General features: G+C 34.0%; 3 protein-coding genes across 3 annotated transcripts in view; 1 reads left to right on the top strand and 2 right to left on the bottom strand.

The window, feature by feature from the left end:
• The window catches only part of LOC106672149 (homeobox protein PKNOX2-like), a 28,571-nt gene extending 12,801 nt beyond the window's left edge, over nt 1-15,770 (bottom strand). The window contains exon 1 of the mRNA XM_014403334.2: nt 15,368-15,770. Within this exon, the coding sequence (XP_014258820.1) occupies nt 15,368-15,681 (314 nt within the window). The 5' untranslated portion in view covers nt 15,682-15,770. The remainder of the gene's footprint in view (nt 1-15,367) is intronic.
• Nucleotides 2,211-7,891, top strand: LOC106672151 (sprT-like domain-containing protein Spartan). Its single transcript, XM_014403336.2, has 7 exons — nt 2,211-2,435; nt 5,762-5,907; nt 5,975-6,083; nt 6,576-6,695; nt 6,756-6,996; nt 7,056-7,165; nt 7,231-7,891. The coding sequence occupies exons 1-7, from the start codon at nt 2,349-2,351 to the stop codon at nt 7,792-7,794; spliced, it is 1,377 nt and encodes a 458-aa protein (XP_014258822.1). The 5' UTR covers nt 2,211-2,348; the 3' UTR covers nt 7,795-7,891.
• LOC106672148 lies at nt 8,098-11,822 on the bottom strand. The gene is made up of 2 exons (XM_024225734.1): nt 10,782-11,822; nt 8,098-10,618 (listed from the first exon to the last, which is right to left on the bottom strand). The coding sequence occupies exons 1-2, from the start codon at nt 11,758-11,760 to the stop codon at nt 8,379-8,381; spliced, it is 3,219 nt and encodes a 1,072-aa protein (XP_024081502.1). The 5' UTR covers nt 11,761-11,822; the 3' UTR covers nt 8,098-8,378.
• Nucleotides 15,771-24,092: the final 8,322 nt, after the last annotated feature.

The following is a 24,092-nucleotide window of genomic DNA, read 5'->3' as shown; positions in this document are numbered from 1 at the left end:
TCCTAGCTAACTGTAAAACATTTTAGAGTGAAACAAAAAGATATTCAATATTCAAAATTAATAAATTCAGGAGTGCTGCAAAGTAGCATATAAGATCCACTGCTTTTCTGTTAAGCACCAGTGACTTTCCATAAATAGTTGGAGTAAAATTGCAATGTTTGCAGATGACACAGTGGTGATTAGTACCACCGACCATCAACCAATCAACCAAAATCTACTATCTAGTTTTACAGCAGTGCTGTGTATTTTTTTACTTTCCTTAGTCAAAGAAAAACAGATTCTGCTATCTTCCTTGATGTCTGGAGACATCTAGACATCTTTTGATGTCTAGCATAAAGAACTCAGCAGTAAACTAAAAGGGATGCTATCAAAGCAGTATGTAGATATTATTGGTTCCTGCCTAACTGAAAGACATTTTTAAGTCAAACAAGATCAGTATTCCAAATTAAAAACAATAAATTCAGGAGTGCCACAAGGTAGCATATAAGGTCGACTGCTTTTCTTGGTTCACACCAGTGATTTTTTGAAAATAAATAGAGTAAAAATTGCAACGTTTGCAGATGACCCAGCGGTGATATCAGTACCACTGACCGTTAACCAACATTAACCAAAATCTTTCAAAAGACTTCCAATAGTAGACCATGTTCTATCTCTCACAATCGATGGAATACCATACAGTGGTTTAGGGATCAGGGAGTAACCTTAGATACCAAGCTGAGTTGGCAAGAACACATGATGAAAAATAAGGATAGAAATAGGTTAATACAAACAAATCCTAAACCCTATATGGACATAAGGTGTTCAACTATGGAGTTGTTCCAAACAGAGCAATATTAAAATTATATAAATACTCCAAAATAAAATCTTACGTAACATGTTCAATGTTCCTTGGTACATAAGGAATAAGGACAGACGTAGGGGTTTTGTTGGGCTCAATCTGCTTATAATCTTCAAATTGCTTATCACCCCTATATTAGATATTGTTATGATGTTAAACCAAGAGATCATATTTCTTCCTGTATTAACATCTTTAGCAACGTTATATATATTATGCAGGGTGGGCAACCAAGACCAGGTTTTAAATGCCTGCATAGACTCGTACCCCATCGTCCGGGACTTGGTCGGCTCACATGTCCTGCATAAACCTCTTGGACCTGTTCACAAACCCCAAGATTTTGGACCATTTAATCTCGGGGAGTGATTTGGTGATGTCCTCTCCTTCAAAGATTTCAAACCTAGACCTAGCATACCTATCACACTCTGCAAGGTAGTGCCTTGCCGTGTCTTCTTTTATTTTGCAAAAACGGCAAAAGGGATCTGGTAGGATACCCATTACGAAGAGGTGTCTTCTCAATGGGCAGTGGCCTGTCAGAATACCCATCAGCCTTCTAATTCCCTTCCTTGAGATAGAGAATAGCCATTTCGATTCTGCTGGTTTGATCGCCTTCGATTGCCTGTGTCCAGGGGTTAAATTCCACTCCCTAAGGAATTGTTTCATGCCCCAGTTCATATTCCTTCCTGTATTAACATCTTTAGCAGCGTTAACATTCTAAGCACATATTAAACATAATATTTTGAAATTAAATCAAATAAATGTCCTCAATATCCTTCAACTTTTTTCCGACATGCCTTATCCCAAGCCCTCAATATTCCTCTACAACTTGTAGAACTAAACTCTAATAATTGTAGGGGTAAGACTATGGAATTTGCTAAATCCTTTTAAAAAGACAGTACCTTTCACTTGTGAGTAGGAACTATCTTTTTAAAAGGATTGAACACCGCTCTCACTCCACCATTAATCATTTCTATGGAATTTGCTTCATCGGGAGTATATTCTGCTTCTGAATGCTGCCTTGTTTGAGGTCCATAGGATCTGAATTCTGAAATTTTTTATTTTGAATCAGCCTCTTTTCTTCCCTTTCTTTTCCTCGTTATCTTTTTTCTCTTTGTGCTTTTCTTTTTAACGTGGTAATCATAAATAATTAATATTTTAAAGAATACATTATTGCCATTATAGGTTGGTATATTTTATTGTATGTTTTATCATTACTATTGCTATTACTGTTATATTTACTATGTTTATAAGACTAAATTTTATTTCTAAGGTATGCTCATAAAAGGGGGGTTGAAGCCATGTTTGTACCTTTGAAATAAATAAAAACATTATCCAAAAAGCGTCACACCCCTTCTCTAATTTGTGCGTTAAGACCATCACTGATCACTTTGGAAAATGGGTTGCTGCCTGCTGATTGCTGGGCGGTTGCTTCAAAGTGTTATCAGCTCGTTGAAAATGAAACTTTTTATATAACACGACGCCTGTTAATATTATTCGATGAAATTTGTACAAAATGGACAGGGATTTTCTTTTGGCCAGGCAATTACAAAAGGAAGAACACAAAGCTTTGAAACATACAAATAAGCCAGAATCAACGCAAGTAAGTCATTCATGAAAATATGGGATTTTTTACTCAACATTTTGAACTGATAAATTTTAGCTTGAAAGAAAGTTTTATAGGAAAGAAAGAAAATTGTATTGAACACATAAACAAACAATTTTGAAAAAATGATACTTAAAATTTAGCATTTCAACCAACAACTTCTCAGAACTACCTATAATTACAGACACCCATTTTTGAAAGATACTATTTTTGAAAGGTAACCTGATGGCCTGATCTGCACCAAATCATAACAAAAGGTAAACATCGCTAATGACCACAAGGCAAATATTGGGGTCTAAAACCGAAAATGGCTCACTGGTTGTACACGGCAGTAACCCAAAATAACCATTGGATCAATAATCTGGTGGACCAAAAACTAGCTACTCAAACACTATACAGCATACACCAGAATGGCAAACTTATGTATCACAGGGGCAATGGGAACTAGAAACTCTTTTAAACCTACCTCCACTGGAAACATTCATACAAGGAGAAGCTAGGAAAAGCTCATTTAGGTTCCATAAACAATCAAATTGTATGGGGACTAAACAGTTTGGGCACACACCCATAATCAATAAAATCAGACACCCATTCTTAGAAATGGAGACTGACTATATGACCCCAGAAACGTTCTTTGCAACATCCTATAAAATCTCAACAGACTATAAAGGAGAGGAAGAACACAGGGGAGCATCAGATACAATTATATGGTATGCAGATGGCTCCAAAACAAATGAAGGAATGGATTGGGCATTTTCTGTACAAGCCCAAAATATGAGCAATCAAACTCATTTCGGAAGTACACTTCGGTCTTTCAAGTAGCAATACATGCCATCAATACTTGTGCCCTGTGAAATCTTAAAAGAGGTGTGCAAAAAAATCCTCATAAGATCTAAAGGCCAAGCAACCATTAAAGCATTAGCATGTAAAAGAATAACATTCAACTTAGACAGTGTGAATGCATCCAAAATCTCCAAAACCTGGGAAAACACCACAACCTGATATCTTGGATGCCAGAACACAGAAGAATTTTGGGTAACGACAAAGCAGACAGTCTGGCCGGAGGAGGATCTGCAAGACCATACATAGGCCCTGAACCTATACTTGGGACAACAAAAACAAATATAGAATCCTCTATCGCAGAATGGATCCAAATGAAACAAAAGGAGAAGTGGATAATTTCTTGCGGTGCTAGACATAGTAAACTTATGATGAAACAACCCTCTCCAAGACTGGTAAAAGCACTGCTGCAATTGGAGAGGGCCAAACTCAGAGGAGTGGTAGGACTACTAACCGGTTACTGGATCTACATCCCTTTTGCAGATTATGTAATGAGGAGGAGGAAACAGCCACTCACATCATCTTCGAATGCGAAGCAACAGCTCAATGGAGATTTAACCTAATGTACGGAAAAAACTTAGGGAATCAAATTGCAGCAGCGACAGTCAATGATCTGATGCTTCTAAGAAGAAGGATTGAGTCTATTGCATTGAACTAAGGAACTAGGAAGGTACAATAAGCCAGAAGGCTGCAGTGCCTGGGGAGTGCAAACCCCGTTTCCTAGTATCCTTATCACCATACCATACCTATATTTCGTGTCCAGCAGAGAAAGGTTGCTCAATGTGTCCAATTGGCTCCATATAGAGAGCATGCAGTAATGCCAACCAACATGAGAATTGCGCTTGAGCACATCAGTTAGTCTCTGGGTCCCTTGTTCCAGTTCTTTGAGGAAGCAGGGTTCTTATATTGTATATAGTACTGATATTGTTGTGTACTCTAGCATGTGTTGAGAGTGAATGTATTGTGTGAGAGGGCTGTACCCCATCGACCCTCAATTAGGTTAGTTATATATGTGTAGAGGGTGATGGAGGAATATCAAGTACCCTGTCACCCTAACAAAGTGAATGTCATTAGTAGGAAACAATGCATTTAAGGAGTGACAAAATGGATGGGTTTGGATTTAGGAACTGATTGTGTTGGAGGCTGAAATGACCTAGCTGTTGATAACCTAACCAAACCTCGGTAGCTCATCAGATTAAGACAATGCCCAACCCAGGACAGTCAACACCCGGGGTGGGTGATACTTGAGGCCTGCCGGTACTTTTTTTTTTTTTTTAATAAAGCTGAAATTGCTATTGGACTGTGTGAAGTGCTCAACTATGTACATGCGAATATAGGTTTGAGCATACAAACCAGTAATCAGTAACTAGAAGTATTTATGTTGAGTAGATGACCATTATGATTAAATTTGTTCGAAGACTGGGATGTTCGGCTAAGTAGATATAGAATAAAAGGAAAGAAAAACTGTTTCTAAGTATGCAGACGTTTTGTCAAATTTATTAACACCTCATGGCATCTGCAGTTTGCCAGCCCATGGTTGAATCTGCATCTACATGTGATTAATTTCCTGTACATAAGAAATAACGCATACTTATGGCTAAATCTTCAAATTTAAACTTGTAACATTGACTGAAAAGCTCAATTATTACCCGCCTTGAAGATGTTAATAAATTGGGTGAAACGTCAGCATACTTATAAACAATTATTTTATTTTATTTTATTCCATATCCACCTGCCTGAGTATCCCAATCTTCAATAGAAGTATTTAAACTCAAAATTGGCACCTTTTGTTAACTGAAAAGCTGATGTATATTTTATGCAGGGTGGGCGACCAAGACCAGAGGGGTTAAATGCCTGCGTAGACTCGTACCTCATCCCTAAAAGGTCTGGGTCTTGGTCGGCTCACGGGTCCTGCATAAACCTCTTGGACCTGTTCACAAACCCTAAGATTTTGAACCATTTTATCTCGGGGAGTGATTTGGTGATGTCCTCTCCTTCAAAAGTTTCAAACCTAGACCTAGCGTGCCTATCACACTCTGAGAGGTAGTGCCTTGCCGTTTCTTCTTTTATTTCGCAGAAGCGGCAAAAGGGATCTGGTAGGATACCCATTACGGAGAGGTGTCTTCTCAGTGGGCAGAGAAAAGCTGTTAAGAAATTCAAATTCTGTTTTCTTGTTTGGATAAAGTTTTTATTCGTTTATGCAAATATTTTGTGAACAGTTCTATTTATTTCTGCATTTGTGTGTTATAGTGTCATTGTGTTTTGTTTGTTCATTTTTACTGTATGTAAATTTATCTAGTTCGGTCATTTCCTGGTAATCCTGGCTAATTTGTTTTACTACCATCTTCAGTGGTGGGTCGTCTTCAAATCTTTCTGTTGGATGACCATCAATCAAACATTACCAAACTACAGGCTCGTTACTGATACCTAATCAACAAATCTCATGTTTATGTTGGCTCATTTGCACGGATTTAATTTTTTAGAAGAAATCAATATCCATTGTGGACCCAGAATGGGAAAACATCGATCCTACGCCCAATATATATAACTTATTTCAAATATTCGACAAAAAATACTTCTGGAATTCTCTCGGGAGTGTTGAAGTGAAATGGAGCCCGAGGATGTACAGGTCCAGCATCTTTTATATAAACTTTATATTCCAAAGTTCTATGTACAATGTAAATGTTTATTTTTAGTTGTGCTGGAATATGCACTTACAAGGGCAAAAGAGGTGGTTGTGTTATCAGTTTGAGCTTGCCTTTATTGAAACTTCGTCCGAGAAAAGATTTAGTGGAAACACTCTTGGTAAGTTTCAATAAATACTTATTTTAACTTTAATTAATTATACTTTTAATCTAAGGACTTGGTTGAGATGAAAACGTTAGATAAGGTTAAAAGTATGTCAATTAATGATTCTTTTTATCTAAGGTCTTGGCTGAGATGAAAAAGTTAGTCTTTGGCTCAATAATTTGCTTAATGAAGTCTCGATAGTTCAAATGGTTAGAGCAGCAGCAAATGAACCAAAGGTCATGGGTTCGAATCCCATTCATAGCACTAACTTTTTCATCTCAACCAAGACCTTAGATAAAAAGAATAATTAATTGAAATTTAATAACATAATATAATATGATCAATTATGACTACTAAACATAATTTATACATTATAATTTTAATATATTATATTATTTTAATATATTAAAATTATAATTAATTAAATAATTAATAAGTAAATTATGATTGCTAAACACATATATGGACTTATTTATGTTGACATTATGTTAATGCTCTTGTTTTTAGCATGAAATGATCCATGCTTATCTGTTTCTTACAAAGAACAATAGGGACCGAGACGGTCATGGGCCTGAATTTCAAAAACACATGAACAGGATCAATAAAGAGTCTGGGACACACATAACGGTACATTTTACTCCTTACAATGAAAAACTTTCTTATTTATTTGTTTTTAAATTTTATTAGATCTACCATTCATTTCATGATGAAGTACGTGTGTATAAAACCCATTGGTGGCGTTGTGATGGTGTTTGCCGAGACCAGAAGCCATTTTATGGCATGGTCAAAAGGTCAATGAACAGAGCTCCTGGGCCAAACGATTTCTGGTTTGCAGACCACCAAGCTCGATGTGGCGGGAAATTTATCAAAATAAAAGAACCAGAGGGATTTAAATCAAGAAATAAAAAATCAAAACTAAATCAAGATGGTAAAATTTTGCAATTATAATAAGATTTTTTTTTTTTTTTAATTGTCAATGTGTTTCAGATACTTTGGGCCAGAAGACTATAGATAAGTTTCTTAGTAATAATAAAAACTTGCCAATTAAGGACAATGTCACAAACAAAATCCATAGTTTCAGTAGTACAGCCGATAAGGTATTTTCCATTAATTTGAATTAATACAACGTTTTCTGTTTACTGTTTTTCTTAAATTATTGTAGGGAGTTGAGCAAGAAAAAGCCTCAAAAAGTCCTATTGTTCCATTTTCCGGTGTTGGGCATGTACTAACCTCTTCGACTGCACCTGCGGACAGATCGAAAAGCAAGCTGCTACAATTATTTGGAAATCAGGCCAAGAGGGTGAAACTAAACAACGGCAATCCTTTAAAAGTTATCGATCTTACTGCGACCCCAAGCACGTCGAATGGCAAGAAACTCAACTGCCCTGTTTGCAACGAGCCAGTTGAAAGTACAGTCATGAATGAACATCTCGACCTTTGTGCTCAATTGGACTCAGTTTTCGAAACATCGAAGTTTGAATTGAGTGATGATGATGACATTGTAGAAGTGGAGAACTTTGACACTAAATGCCCAATATGCAATGCCAGCCTAAACCCAGATGGTGTTAACGAACATTTGGATATATGCATTGGTGTAAATGAAACTATAAACAATTCTTATGGAATTAATGATTTGAGAGAAGATCATATTGTAGAATGCCCATGTTGTGGACATAAATGTCCCATGAATTCAATAAACGAACATATTGATGCATGTTTAAAATAAGTGCCTATTTAATGACTGTGATTTTTTTCTTGTAGTATATATATGTATGATAAATGCTTTTTGTACTGTATTGTTCAATAAAAATATATTGACCAGTTTTGATATTTACCATTATAAGTTAAGGCCATTTGAGAAAATATCGTATTTGATGATGATGATGCTATTAACTGTAACAAGTACTTGCTTGTTGTTGATGCACAATACATGATTCAAATAAATTATTTCATTTCCAAGATGCCAATATGTTATTATTTATATTATATCGAAGAACTTTATTGACATCAAATTAATTTAACACCAAACTTAATTTCCTCCACAAAGTAATTCTTCATAACTCAATTTAATTCTACCATAATTTTTTATGCTATACTTCCCCTCCCCATTTAAAAAAAAAATCACATCACATGAGATATAATATTCCTTGCCTAATATGCCAAGTTCATAAGGCCATAAATAAAAAATAAAACAATCTAAATCTTAAGGTTTTTAAATTCAAATGTAAGTTTGCAAACTTAATAATTAACAACAAATGCTTTGTTTAAATGATTTATTAGTCCTTCCAAGCCAAGTGGTATCGCCCATATTTAATGTTCATCCTCTCCCAAAATGTTTTCCAATTGTGTAAATAATTCATGGAAAGACTTGATTGGGGGGCGTGATACAGTTGGCTTATTGGATTTTTGCTGTTTTTTCGATATGCATCCACTTAAAGTTGTAGATGTTAAAGAGTTAGATGAACTTTCATCACTACTGGTAAGGTTATCACTTTTATTGAGAGAACGTGCAGAAATTTGTGGAGGTGAGAAGACGTGGCTCTTTGAGGGGCTAGTTAGTGTTTCCTGAGGTCTGTGTTTCACACTGTTGTTAGAATTCACACTTTCAATTGCCTTTTTGGTGTTATTAGTTCCGTGATTTTCTGCTTTTACTGAATTGAACTTGTTGGTGCTAGCTTTTCCAGAATGCTCAGGGTGATGTGTTTTGTGTTGTACAGTTGGCTTATTGGATTTTTGCTGTTTTTTCGATGTGGATCCGCTTAAAGTTGAAAACAAAGAGTTAGATGAACTTTCATCTCTACTTGTAAGGTTATCACTTTTATTGAGATAATGTGCAGAAATTTGTGGAGGTGAGAAGACTCTCAAGCTCTTTGGTGGGGTAGTTAGTGTTTCCTGAGGTCTGGGTTTCATACTGTTGCTAGAATACACACTTTCAATTGCCTTTTTCATGTTATTAGTTCCATGATTTTCTGCTTTTTCTGTACTGTACTTGTTGGTGTTATCTTTTTCAGAATGCTCAGGGTTATGTGTTTTGTGTTGTACAGTTGGCTTATTGGATTTTTGCTGTTTGTTCGATGTGGATCCGCTTAAAGTTGAAGACAAAGATTTAGATGAACTTTCATCTCTACTTGTAAGGTTTTCACTTTTATTGATAGAATGTGCAGAAATTTGTGGAGGTGAGAAGACTCTCAAGCTCTTTGGTGGGGTAGTTAGTGTTTCCTGAGGTCTGGGTGTCTCACTGTTGTTAGAATACACACTTTCAATTGCCTTTTTGGTGTTATTAGTTCCGTGACTTTCTGCGTTTTCATCCATTGCAGAATCTTGAGAGTGTGTTTTGCAGTTATTTGCCATGTTGGTGTTGTACTCATTTGTGTTATCTGTTCTGAAGTCAGTTGTGTGTTCTGTGTCGCATTTAGTTTTGAAGTCAGTTGTGTCTTCTGTGTTGTCGTGGGTGTTATATGTTTCACAATGGTCAAGTTGCTTAGTTTCATAGTCTCTGGTGTTATTGATGCCAATCACACTTTTCTGACTGGATGGCTCAGCAATACGCTGAAGAGGGGAGAAGGCCGATACTACAATTGATTTAACTAAATCAACACATGTTGTTATTGAATTGCTTAGTTCGATATCAATATATCGAATACTCCTTTTTCTGTTTGGACATTTCTCTGCATAATAAATCATCATTTCAAAGTCTTCATCTAGCCCATCCACAGCAACCATCATTTTTAATTCTTTTATTTTTCTATGTTTTTGGTGCATTTGGCTTTGGTCAATATGCTTGCTAAAATCACTTGATTCAATTGCATACATTCTACGTGAATCATTTCTTTGAGATATATGTCTGAGCATGGATTTTTCAATCTGTCTATTTCTTTTATTTCTGATCTGACTGGCGTCGGAAGACATTTCATCATTGGAAGAATCAGGACTTGAAAAGTCTTGTTGTCTCGTACTCCAAGATCCGGTTGAATCATATGTACATGTTGATTCCATCACACTCGAGTCATTGCCTTCATCCCAAGTAGATTCTTCACTTACAGAATTCATAAATTTATTGTGGCTTTCAATGGACTTTTTTCGACCATCGCACGAAATCTTTTTCCAAAAATTCCGATAAGTTTCAGCGTCATGATTAATGTCAGATAATTTTCTTTTTTTATACACTGGACGAGATAGAGTTGAACATGTGGTGTCTGTGCTAGACATTTCACCAGTACTCATGCATGAATTATCTGACTGCACATTTTGTGGTATTTCTTTCAATAAGGTTAGGCCTAAATCATCTTGATTGCTTAGCACAAGTGATCTTTTAGGACAGGCATGAATGTTCATTGAACATTCGTCATCAATTGCAGGAGGCAAAGAAGTCCGAAATCTTGGTCTCATTTCTTTGTTTAAATCTTTAGTAAGAAATTGGCTACTATTCGTTACTTTTTCATTATGCAAAGCTGACATTGATTTAAGTTCTTTGCTAATTTCTTGATTATTTATGTTTGTTGGCACTGATTTGGAGATCAAACGATGCTTTTTTGGAATGTGATATGCATCTAAAAAATAGAAAATAAAATTAACAAAAATAAAAGAATATGTTCAAAATATTTTATAATTTAATGAAAAAATAACAAAAACTGTATCTATAGCAAGCACCCCCTTACAAAATATTTAATTTTAATAGTTTACTCAGTAGAGTAATAAATAATCAAAATTCACCTATGATCCTTCCAGCCATAATTTCACTTTCTTTTGGCGCAACACAATTGTTAGTACATTTAATTGTTTTTTCTGTGCAGCTCAGCTCGATAGCTTTTGTCCTAGATGTCTCAACCTGCATGTTCCTTTCTTTATCATTTTTCTTTATTTTGGGTTTTGTCTTTTTTCCTGTTTGAGTCTGTCCTATGTCCATACATACAAAGTTGTTTGCTGCTAAGATGGTTGTTTGAGAATATTGACTCCTCACGTCTATTTCTTCAGTTTGCACAGTCCCATCTACTGTGCTGGACGATTTGACTGTTTGAACAGCAACATCTGATGTTTTTGTAAATTTTCTGTCTGGTTCACCTGTCGGTCTTGTTCTTGCTATTGGGACAAAATGCTCATCCAGGCAGTTCAGATCACCTTTTGTGGATGGTGTATCATAATTCTGAATGATGTGTGAGCAGAAATAGTTTTTATCTAAGTAATTTTGTCTCTTTTGGCCATATGAGTGTTGCTTTCTATTTTCTCTGAAAATAATTTGATTCTTGTCATTGTATGTAGAAGAAATATCAGTTGGCCTTTTTCGATTATGTTTATATGTTTCTGTACCAATAATTTGTTGATGCAAGATAGGTAAATTTTGGATTGGTTTGTCATAGTCAAATGCTTTCATTTCATATGGAAAGCGAGCAAAAACATTTTTTTCAATGGTATGAGAACATTTTTTTTGCTTACAATGTTGCGATGCCAGTTTCGTGCTATGCACCGTTGTAATTATACTGGAATTAGTCGTTGGGCTTTCTACGGGTTTGCTGTTTTTTGTAGTATTATTAGGTCTATTTTCAATCGATATTCTACTGGATAACTTACTGCATTCAGCAATTGAAGACTCAGTAATTTTACTCAAATTACAGCCCACAATGCCATAATCCTGTTTTTGTTGGTTTATAAGAGGTCTCTTTTCGAGGTTGTTCATCCCGAATAGGTTTCTCATTTTGTCGTATGTTTAAATCACCGATACAACAGTTAAGAAAACGCTGTTGAATTAGATCTTTCAAACAGAATAATCGTTGTCAAGGATACGAGAAAAAATAAAACAAATGAATATCTTTAATTATGTATTAAAAAATTTTATTATAAAAAGATTAACATGAGATAAGGTAAATTATTTGGAAAAACTATTTAACTTTTAAATTTTTATTGTGTATTTTTATAACCATTTAAACACAGTTAAAAAATGTATATACTATACCTGATCTCATTTCATTTTTTTTGTCATATTATAATTATTCATTTATTTTATTCAATCTGGTTTCCTTGACAATGATTATTCAAAAAGAATAATAATGAATCATAAAAGAACTGATTCAACATTATTTTCTTAATTGCTGCATCTGTAATTTGAACACAGGAAAAATGAGCAGCCTGCAGGCAGTATAACATTGGAAAGAGACAGCAAAAACATCATCACACAAGTCCAATTACTGATCAACCCGTTGCTGAAAAGAGCAAGAGTTCCATTGGAATTTTAATTGAAAAAAAAGCATTTTGGAATTGTGAAAAGTAGCAGGTTGATGTTGATAGCTTGGTTCAGCCAGCTCAAAGTCCAGATTTGAATCCAATCGAACACACTTGGGACCAACTTAAGCGATGACTAAACATAGGTCCTAACACCCTAGAATGGTTGAGATCAGCTGTTCTTGATGAATGGGAAAGCATTTCTCAGGATTTTATCAGAAATTTTTTCCAAGGAATTCAAAGGTGTTTAATAGGTGTGATTTGTACAGAGGTACGAGGTAATACTCGCTATGGGACAAAAAAGGTTTTTTTAAATTTTTGTTTTTGAATTTTCTGGTTTTTTCTTTACTTATAATTGTTTTTAGATTTTATTTTGACCCTGATAATGACTGCTACCAGCGAAGGGGATACCTACAACAATCATTTTATACTGTGTATTCTTATACTGTGGCCCCTCCAGGTTGTGGATAAAAACCATTACATCTCAATTGGCTTGGAAAAGTTCACATACCCCAGGTCACATGGGCTAACTTTGACTGATGGGAACCATCCCTCGATAGGATTCAGGCCCCTCGTCCCTCACCCAAGGTGACTTAGATATCCACTTTGACCCAGCAGGGTGATCTTTCCTTTTCCGCCTGAGTAAGGCTATATGTTTTGCATGATGTCTATTAATATATGCTCATAATTACCAATCCCTATTCAAAAGTTTCTCAGTTAAGAGACGATACTTCCACTGTCTGTCAGAATGCAGATCTTTACACAATCCAAACAAGCAGCATGTTCTAAAGCTTGCAAACACTTGCAAAGCCTTGGAAGACATTACTGTTTTTTAAACTTTCTTTGGTGATCATAAAAAGCAAATCCCGTGCTTCCGTCCATTTTAGATCCATCAGCAAAGATAAGGAAGAGTCTGAACATTTTTCATCTATACCCGATCTGAATATTTTCTCAGTTAAATTGAGAGGGTATTTCATGTAGTACATAAGTTCATATCATTTTATCTTGTTAATAATTTAAGTTTTTTAGAATTAGGTAATTTTTTTTTTAATGTCTTATTTTTACAACCAAACCTATTTTTCATCTTTATAAAAAGATGTGAGCACACACTGCTCCTAACTGTGAGTAGGAATTATATTTTTATAAAGATTGAACAACCTACTCACTCCACCATTTAGCATTTCTATAAACCTATTTTGGTATATAAAAAATAAATATACCTAAATACATTAAAATTTAAGAGAGATATATATTTTGTCCATCAGTGTATAGCAAGTTTTTACAAACTTTTGGATACAATTTCTGGACCGATTGATATCTGAGATCTAGTAGAAATAGTCTAATACATCGATACTCAAACTTACAACTAACACCTCCACTGGTAAGTGAAAATGTAAAAACCAGTTAAGGCACCTGCTTTTTCAAATTTTTTAGATATTTCACCAGTTTTACAAAGACAGTTTTACATTTTGGGTACAATTTCTGGATTGATCGGCATCTGAGAAATGGTAGAAATAGTCGAATACATCAATACTAAACTTACAACTAACACCTCCACTGATAGGTGAAAATCTAAAAACAAATTAAAACATCTACTTTTTCAATTTTTTTTATATTTTTCTCTACTTTTCAAGAGTTTTTGGGTACAATTCCTGGATCTATTGGTATCTGCGATCTAGTAGAAATAGTGTAATACATCAATACTCAATCTTGCAACTAACACCTCCACCGGCAATTGAAAATCTAAAAACCCGCTAAAACACCTACTTTTCCAAATTTTTTTTACATTTTGGGTACAATTTCTGGACTGATCGGTATCTGAGCTCTAGTAGAAATAGACTAATACATCAATAATCAAACTTACACCTAACACCTCCACTGGTAGGTGAAAATCTAAAAACCAGTTAAAACTTCTACTTTTTCTAATTTTTTTATTTTTCAATGCTTTTTCAAATTTTTTTACATTTTGGGTACAATTTCTGGAGCGACCGGTATCTGAGATCTAGTACAAATAGTCTAATACATCAATACTCAAACTTAAAACAACTCTTTCAAAAATCAGCCCGGATCTGATACCTCCATTGCTTATTATAAAACACAACATGCACTCAATTTTTACACATATGTGTGTTTGTACGTAATGTTTAAGAAGTTGAGTTTTATAATCAATCAATCAATCAATTTGCATATGTTAAATTTTTTGTTTTGAATTTTATTTTAAATTTATTCGTTTAGAAAGGTTTGATATTTTTTTCATAAAGAAGGAAATCTTGTTTTTTTATTGTGAAACTTTTTGTGAGACGCGGCGAAAAGCTGCCAAATTTAAGTTTGAAGTTGAGTAAGCCGCTGCTCGCGTCACTGCCTTTCGTATCTCGCCTGACACGTGCGCATCCACAAAAGACGGTCTTAATCCAAATGTTTTGATTAACTAAAAAAAACAAAAAAAACATAAATCCCCTGGAAATTAGTTCATTCGTCGTCTTCAAATTATAAAATTCTTATTTCCAAAAGGAAAACTAGGTTGCGAAAGTGGGAAAATCCCGTCCCCACCAAGCCCGCCGCTTCGCCTCGCGTCAAGGATCTCAATCTGAGAGACAAGATGGCCAAGTGAAAATCCTTATTGTTTTTATCAGTCTGACTTAAACGCAAAAATGTTTGCCGCAGAGGAAATATCCGCCACTAAATACGTTCTCGGTTCAAATTTTAAGAGTAAGAACGTCGATAACTTTTTGAGAGACGAGAGTATTTTTATAGAGACACCAGCCTTCGACAAAGTGAGAGGATACGTTCAGGAAATAAAACCCAGGAGGAAAATTTCAGGTATTTTTTCTCACGCGATAATCGAAGGATCTCGGAATTGCGCCGTTACGTTTCCATGTAGAAGCCGTAATATACGTATTAATAGATTTATTCCGAGCGACAGATCGCCTTGTAAGCGTATGTCTTGTTAAAAGCGTTTGTATCATATAACGACCGATTTTGTACATAAATAAAAAGCGAATTAGAAGATTAATAATAAAAATAAAATGGATTTTCAAAGTTTCCACCAGAGAAACGGAAACAAGAACTTATTCGGACAGTACCTGGGTCGGGGTTCGTTCGTCGAGCCGAGGTGTTTTTCAACAAAGTCCGAAAACCTTCTGAAGATGACGGACCAGATCGCGAGCGTCAGTGTAATCGCTACGAGGGCGATCGTCGTCGGCGGCTTCATCGGGAGCAAGAGCCAGGTCGGCTCGACACAGCGAGGCAGCGAAGTCTTCATATGCGACATCGTCGAAAAGATCACCGAGAATATCCTGAGGGAGCCGGGCGAGACGTCGGCCCGCGACCCTCCGCCGGCCAGGACCTGCAACCGCAACGTCTCCGAGTCGTCGACCGACAGTGACGACAGTTTCATCGTCTTCGATGACGGCTGCCAGGACGAGGACGACACGGAAGAAATCGACGACGACGATGACGATGACGTTTCTAGCGATGATGATGATACTGTGATATTTCAAGACTTGTGCGATAGCTCTTCAGTAAGCGAATTCAGTGATTTTGAACGAGTAAGTATTTCCTATCTCTCATGTACTCCCCAATTTCATACAAAGTCCCATTATTCCGTTAAATAATGCTAAGTTTTTCTTTTTCTGAACCTGTCAAAAATTACCTCTTACCCAATTAAGAATAGGTCTTGCAAGGTTGACTTACTACTTTGTTATGTGAAAATTATTTCCTTCAAAATGTTTCCATTGCCAAGCAGCGAAAGTGCAATTAGCTTTTACCCACGATTTCATCTTCGCAAGACTGTTTTTAATGTACTTATCTAATGCGATGCAAAGTGCTAGTGAGGCTTTCTAATATAATGTCTCAAGTTCTAATATATGTTTCTCAAGTTCAGTTCACTTTGGTCATGGTAAAAAACTTGTCCATATGATCCACTTAAGGTTGGAATTTCAAAAAATCTTAGCGGACAACCATGTCATTGTAAGATGGAATGTCAAAATTTCAGCCCTTTAGATCCAGCAGTTTGGTCTATGCGTTGTCTCAGCCAGTCACATTTTATGTATATAAACAAGGATGGGATTTAAAAAAAAGAAATCTCTTAGCCGTATCCATTTAATTATAGAAATGAACTGCAGAAACTTCAGCCCTTTAGATAGATCCAGTGGTTTGGTCTGTGCATTGGCAGTCATTCACGGAACTGTTTTATATATATACAGAAGAAAGGGATGGAATTTCAAAAATATCTTTTTTACTGGCTATCCATGTCATTATAGGAATGGACTGTTGAAATGTCAGCCCTTTAAATCCAGCAGTTTGATCTGCATGTTGTTTGTCTGTCAGTCAGTCACAGTACTGCCTTATGTAGAAGAAAAAATAATTTTATTCTGGAACTGGTGTCCCTTAAGAATATAAATAAATATTCTTTATAAATAAAAGAAGTTCCTTCTATGAAATTAAAAATAAAATGAAATAAAAATCTTGGCACAGTGTATACAAGTAAGGCAAGACATAAGAAAACATAACAAGAATATTAAACAAAAATATCAAATATTAACGTGTCTCTGTTCGGAGGGAGAGATGATTATACAGGTGGGATTTGAAGGAAGAAAATGAGCCAGTGTGACAAATAAAAAAGCTAGGGAGTTCCAGAGTTTAAGGGCTCGGATCAGAAAGGATGTTTCGAAGGTATAATCTATATACACTGATGAAGGGGATGGAATTAAAAAAAAATCTTTTCTTAGCGGCTATCCACGCCGTTGAAGGAATGGACTGTTGAAATTTAGGCCCTTTGGATCCAGTGGTTCGGTCTGTGCATTGTCTGTCAGTCATGGAATTGTTTTATATTTATAAATAGGGATGGGATGTCAAAAAAACAATCTTGGATCCAGCAGTTTGGTCTGTGCGTTGTCTGTCAATCAATGTGATCTCACTCACATAGATAACTGACAGTTTTTTTTCTACAAGGGATTACCAGTTGAAATTGTAGACCTTCGAGTTACTCTTATGCCTTCCATTATCATTTGAAGCAGGTATCATCTATGGCTAAGAAGGATTGTGGGACACGAATAGAAAAGACCTAGTGGCTAAGAAGGATTTAATAGAATTTGGGCTGGCCTGATGTTGAATAACAACATTCCACCGAAAACTAAACACAATGTGTTTAATGCTATAACTAGATCTGTGTTGTTCTATGGCTGCCCTGTTCAATGAACCCAAATCATATCAACAGTATGACGTCATTGAAAAATTTCTGAGGTTTTTTTTATTAAAACGCTTTATGGCTTACCCTCTTCAATTCCTAACTACATGTACTCAAAAACAATCATGGACTTATCTTGTCTATATCCGGAAAATCCTTCAACTCCCTGACTCTCCTGCTCGTCATAGAGAGTATGTGAGGCTTGCTTCTGGCAACCACTAGCTTTTTGTTATAAAGGGATCTTGATCATTTTGTTTCTTACTGTGTGCCCTGTCTGAGTCTAATCAGTACACAAATCTAAAGGCCTGGCTACACAGTGCGAGCTAGCATCCGAGCTGACCTAAGTTGTCAGTTACTGCAGTGCAGCTACTCGCACTGTGTAACCGCATTGTATGAGTTACTATCATGTGTAAGTCAGTTAGTACCTGACATTCGAGTAACTACAACATTTTTTGTTTTTAATCGCCTTCCCCCACCATGGCACAAGCAGCAGGTCGCATGCTGTCAGTTGTCAACTTGCATGGTATTGCGAAATAGCAGTAAGCCTGGGACATTCTTCATTGCTGCTTGGGTTTTTATCTTTTAAGTAGTGGTTAAAAACAAAAAATGACGGATAGATTGACTTCCGAACAAAATATAAATCCTTATTATAAGAAAAGAGATTTGCGTAGAACACATTCGCATCGAATTGGGTTTACAAGACACGAATAAAGTAACAAAAAATATCAAAAATTGACATTCTAAGAATTGGTCATAGTAGCTGAAAGTTCACGGACAGTTGACAGAGATAATTTTTTCTTCTTACGGAATTTTATGACAAATATGAAAGCTTAATTATAATTGATATAATAATTAATTAATAATTTGTAATGGGCCTGAAAGTTGTCAGAAATTTGTTGACAAGGAGAAGGAACAAAGTGTAGCCAATTTTATAATTTGTGATTTGTTGGAGGTGGGGAGGAGAAAAAATTATAAAGATGAGTCATATTCTGTTTTTGGTGTTTGGTCATTGGAAAAAAAAAATCATGCCAATTCTTTCCAGGTCAGCCCCTTTGTTGACTCAAAATTCTAGTTTGATCATTTCTTGTTAGATGACAAAGTGAAATAATTTAGGCTGCAATATTTCTTGACTCTTGTTGACCAAGAGAGTCACATTCATATTTTAAGATCTTTTGTTGTCTAATGACAAAGAGAAAGAGTTATGCCCAACCAATTCCTTGAACTTTTGTTGTCTGATGACAAAGAAAAAGTTATGCCCAACCAATTCTTTGAACTTTTGTCATTTATGACAAAAAAGAGATAAGTCCAAACAATTCCTCAAACTTTTGTTATACATGATAAAGGCAAAAACACTTGTTTAAATTTGATTTGTAATTCTGCAATTCAATGACAACATGAAAGTACACTTTTTTTCTATTTTGATTACTTATTATAGATTTTGTTTTTCATTTATTGTAAAAGAGACAATCCAGCAAGAAAAAAAAAAGTGTTGGCTTGTTTTGCTAGTATAAATTATTTATTAAAAAAATGTGACAGGAATTACTTATGTTTGATGTTTGTTACAGTTTGGCTGCAGTTTATTTTCCAACGATTGCATCTCATGTGATAGTGGCCAATCTTCAAGGATAGAAGCTGCCAACAAAGCCTGGAATTCCTTTTACTCAGAGCCTATTGTACCTGAAGTTACCAAAAGCAATAGTAATAATAAGAAAAAGGTATGTTGACTTTTTTAAATATATTTAAACAAATATTATGTACATTAGTTTGCATCTTATCAGCATTGTAGGTATTATTCTGCTGGTTTGTAGATTATTGTGAAACATAATGGCCATATCTTATCTTTTTTTCTGACTGTTTACCTTTTTATGTTTGATCTAAACAGGAAATGTGTTACATTTGTTTAAAACTTAAAAAAAATTTCATCAAAATATATTAATTCAAACATGCAGTTGGAATAAATCATTGGAATTTTACATAACTAGATAACGGATCTGAACCAACTTAAAGGTCAATATGATATTATATAACATTTTTTAATCTAAACTTCCTTCACCAAATTTTTTATATTTTGTAATGTAATTCATTATTTTGTCCGAGGTGTTTACAGCATGGTCAAGTAGTGATCGTCGCCTGTAATGGCAAATTTATCTGATTTAAAAGTAAAATATTTAATTACATCTGGCCACTTTGCCAATGCTATTTTTCAATCTGGTAACTTTCCTTTGTCCTTGGTTTCAAATGGAATTTAGATTGCAACGACGGATAAAACCAACTGATCTTAAGCCATGAATTTTATAAAATTTTCTTTTTAGCACTGTGATAACTAAGGTTTTGTACAGTCTGATTTAATTGTACAGGGATTAATTGTCCAAAGATCAATGTGAGTTTGCATTATTATTGTTTATTGAATAACAGATTAATACATGAAGTTATTCAAAATGTTGAATATTTTAGTAATTTTTATGTAGTTTATCTATTATGCAATAATTAATTTATAAATGATAGCAAATTGACCGGATTAGGTCAGTAATATGACTCAACTTTAGTCAGAAAGCAACAGAATAAAGTAGCAACGTTGTGAAATTCCCTTGACCTCTATTTTACAGCAAATATTTGAATATGATATTAATTAGCCAAATATTAATTTTTAATTAATAGCCTACTGTTAAAAAAATATTGATGGTTTATTAATTAGGGCTTTCTAATATGTGTTGTTAATTATAACAGTCTCACAATAAAGCGGACAATTTAGAATTATTTGTGACAAATTGACTTGGATTGAAAATGATGCAAGGTTGATCTTATATTAAGTTTAAAAATAGATCAAGTAAAATTAGGTTTTGCTAATAGCCGACAATAGAAACAAACTAGTGATTGGAATAATCAGTTATAATAAAATCATTTGATTATTTAGGATCATTCGAGAACTTGATTATACTGTTTGAACTACAACATACAAGTGATGAGTGATCGAGAAATTAAGTCATTTTTATTTTCATTCGTTTTGATCACTCATTCCAACTTAAGCCAAGCATAAGAGCCCCTATTCCTAACATAATTTAATATTAATTATGAATGAATAGTTAAACTGTGTGACAGGTGAAACTCTCTTATTTATTTAAATTCTACAAATCTTAATGTTTCAATCATCACTAGATATTTTATTTTAATATTATACTAAAATCATTTTGCCTTGTTAATTTTTTTAAAACCTCGCGACTCATTTTACAATGCTAAAACACGTTTCCTGCCTACAATCTCAGCCCCTACATGCCCAACCTGATTTATTTTCCAATCGTGTATCAAAATTAGAAGTGTTCTGTTGATTATTCAGAGAATTAGAGTTTTTTACAGAAGTAAGTAAATGACAAATAAGAAAAAAGAGAAAGGAATGGTTCATTCTTGAAAAGGATGGCAAAGGGTGTGGGAGATGGCCATTTACTACCGAAATGTGTGTCCAGGTAGAGCTTCAAAAATGCTTCAAAAAAAAAAAAAAAAAGGCACAAGACCTGAGGAGGAGCATAAGCCAAATTATATAACTTGTGACAAGTCCCAAAAAGGTTAAATAAAAACAAGGTCAATCGAGAGTAAGGCTCGCTTAAATCAAGCTTTTCATTTAAAATTAAGGATTGCTATTGAAGATGTCAACCCATGTGGAATTATTATGTTTTGTAAATACTTGTGATCCTCATATCCTCCCATCTTGTCATCTAGGAATAGAATTGAACCTCCATCATAATTGTTCATATATAAGCACCAAAAGTGGAAAAGTTTATTATTATTATTTTTTTCAAAACCAATATTCTAAAGAGTATTGCATATTTTGTTCATAATTGTATGGTATAAATAAAGGCCTAATCCAAGAAATGAAGAGCGAAACTTGTAATTTAGAATAGTAAGTAGAATGAGGAAGTACTTAGTTTTAGTAAGAAGTAAAAAAAAAATTGTAAGAATGACATATCTTTATATAGATGGACTTTAATTCCAATAAAATAAATTATAAAAATATATAAAGGATTAAAAAATAATATTGTGACCCCCTGATAAGATTTAGTAATTTTAGTTGTTTTAGTCGAGTGTAATTACTAAGATTCAGTAATGGAATTAATCAAGAACCAATCAATCTTTATTTAAAACATAGTCTTTATTTCTGTTGTTTGTTTTTACTAAATTTTTGGTTTTGTCTGTTGTGCTAATCATTTTTGTTATCACATAAATTTCAAAAAGCTTCAAGGAGAATATTTAAATTTTTTTTAACGACCTTCCCTTGTAAACTTGTCTGTTTGTTATTTTGTTTGCCATTTGTTTTCGGATTTTTCATTTCCTTCCAATCTGATGCAATTCGCTTCACTATTCCAAAAGGTTGATCAATAATCTTGCATTAATAAAATCGCTGGCGTTATTTCACTTTTTCTCCTTTGGTAAATCTTTTATAACAGAAACGTTTCCCCGACCTTTTACAATTGGTTTTGCGATAATTTATCTGTGGATTGATTGAACGAAAACATTTTTAAAATGATCGGAGGAGGACGAATTGGATTTCGTATACAACTGTATTTACCCTACGGCATTGATCATATTTGATTGATAAAAATTTCCTTTCTGGAATTTTAACAAAAATTGAAGAAAATATAAATCGATAAAAGGAATTATGATGTTTTAACCAAACTGAGTTCTGAAATAAGAAGGTCTGACAGATCAAAATCAATATGGCAAATCAAATCAAATATGACCTACATAAGATTTTCTCTTTATTGAAAATAGATTGCAAAAATATTTCTAAATGTAAAAATGTTATATTTAGTGTTAGTTGCTCAAGAATTATCTGATAAAAGGGAAAAAGAATTCTTTTTTACAACTAGGTATTTTAAATTTTTTGTATTATTAAAGAACTTTTCAATGATTTGGTCAAATGTTTCTTGATCTTAAATTTTGAGTTATTATTAACTTTTTGTTGATGTCAGTTCAGTCTAACTCACCGAATTTGTTTAGCTTAACGATGATGTCTCAGGCTTTGCCTATTTTTAATGTCAGCTCTACCTCCCTGAAGAAATTTGAATATTTTTGGCTCAGCTGATAAAAAATTAATCCCAGGGTTTGGCAAATGATATTCAATCTCAAGTCAAGAGATTTATTGTATTTTAATGCATGTTATTTGGCAGGATAAGATAATTCTCGTGACAACAAAATCAAAACGTCTGCCCACTTGGAAAATGTCTTGAGTTTTTATTTATTTTCAGTATTATCTCAGATTGTTATTGACAGATAATTTCATATATAAGTAAAATATTAAAGAAATCTATCTAAACACAAATTAAGAAAAAATTATAAAATAAATAAATAGGTAAATGTTTCCTATCCTATTTGATTTGGTTTATCAGACGCATTTTGTGATGTTGCCATCTTCAGTGTTGGATCTGAGAAGACGAACTATGACTGACAGACCAAACCATCGAAGATAAGCAGACTACAAAAAGAATCTCATAAACTGTAAACTCTCTAAATTCTCGAGTGTTTGCTCTTTTTGTCTTAATAGCTTCTTTTAGACAACTCGGCGTACTTTATACCTGGAAGGAGATTTTATTAACTTTAACCCATTGATCTTAATTATTAAATACTTGAGTCCTTCCAGCGTCTAAGTTAAAAGCTGTATGTTGAGTTCTTACTCAATCTCCCTTTCAGGCATTGGAAACAAATGTTTAGAAATTTTCCCAGCAGTTTTCTTTGTTTTTAGTTCTCTAAAGTTCTATTTCTAATCTTCTAAATCCTGCTAAAAATTATAGACACTTGTCTTTGTATGCATACACTTGTACCATTTTGGGTATAGCAGTAATTGTAAGTAAAAAGTAGTTGATTAATGTTTGCATGTTCAACTGACCTGTTTGGCAAACTGTCCAGCCATTTGTAAAATTTTAATGTCACTGGGATACCGAGAAAAAACTGAAAATCAATGAAACCTTAGTAATGACTAAATTGACATCAAATTGGTCTTATAATAAGTATTTTTCCAAATTAAAAACGTTTATAGATATATTCTATACACAATATTTACCTAGTGTATTTAAATGGTAAATACATATATTTAATCTTATAAATATATTAACATTTAAATTGTTGCTATTTTAAACGATAAATCATTTTATTCTTCATGCTAAATAAAAATGTTAAAGTGTAATTAAACTTGCCATGCCACAAATCAAATCAGTAACAGTATATTCAGAAATGAACTTTTGTCAACCTAATTGTTGATAATAGTTTGCTAGTGTAATGATACATTTTGCAGAAAATATTTCCAGGATAATTCAAAAGCAGGACGATGTTTTTCCCAACCCAAATTAATTATGTTCAAAGTTTCAGGGTCAGCTGGATGAACCAGTTGAGTCCAACCTTGATTTGCTAAGCATTTAATACTTTTTTTATGTAGGGTGTAGAAACAGTGAAATAAAACTTTCCACACTCAGACAAATATTTTTCTGAATTCTTTTTCTTTTTTAATTAAGCTACACAAATATTTAAAATTCTGTTAATGAATAATGGTTTTAAAATTGTGTAAATAGTAAACTGACAAAGAGAGGCTACACCCACGCCTCTCGCTTTTTATATATCTAATCACATTTAAT

The sequence above is a fragment of the Cimex lectularius genome, unplaced genomic scaffold (assembly GCF_000648675.2).
Source record: "Cimex lectularius strain Harlan isolate CLEC.00 unplaced genomic scaffold, Clec_2.1 scaffold90, whole genome shotgun sequence".
Taxonomy (NCBI): Eukaryota; Metazoa; Arthropoda; class Insecta; order Hemiptera; family Cimicidae; genus Cimex; species Cimex lectularius.
Note: the sequence above shows the minus strand (reverse complement) of the source record. Positions and strands in the feature narration are given on the sequence as shown.

Excerpts from the sequence above, each read along its gene's own strand:
- LOC106672148 (XM_024225734.1), bottom strand. The coding sequence starts at position 11,760 with ATGAGAAACCTATTCGGGATGAACAACCTCGAAAAGAGACCTCTTATA. Across the intron at positions 10,619-10,781 it reads TATGGCTGGAAGGATCATAG|ATGCATATCACATTCCAAAA; the intron begins GTGAATTTTGAT and ends TCTATTTTTTAG.
- LOC106672151 (XM_014403336.2), top strand. The coding sequence starts at position 2,349 with ATGGACAGGGATTTTCTTTTGGCCAGGCAATTACAAAAGGAAGAACAC. Across the intron at positions 5,908-5,974 it reads TGGAGCCCGAGGATGTACAG|TTGTGCTGGAATATGCACTT; the intron begins GTCCAGCATCTT and ends GTTTATTTTTAG. Across the intron at positions 6,696-6,755 it reads AGTCTGGGACACACATAACG|ATCTACCATTCATTTCATGA; the intron begins GTACATTTTACT and ends AAATTTTATTAG.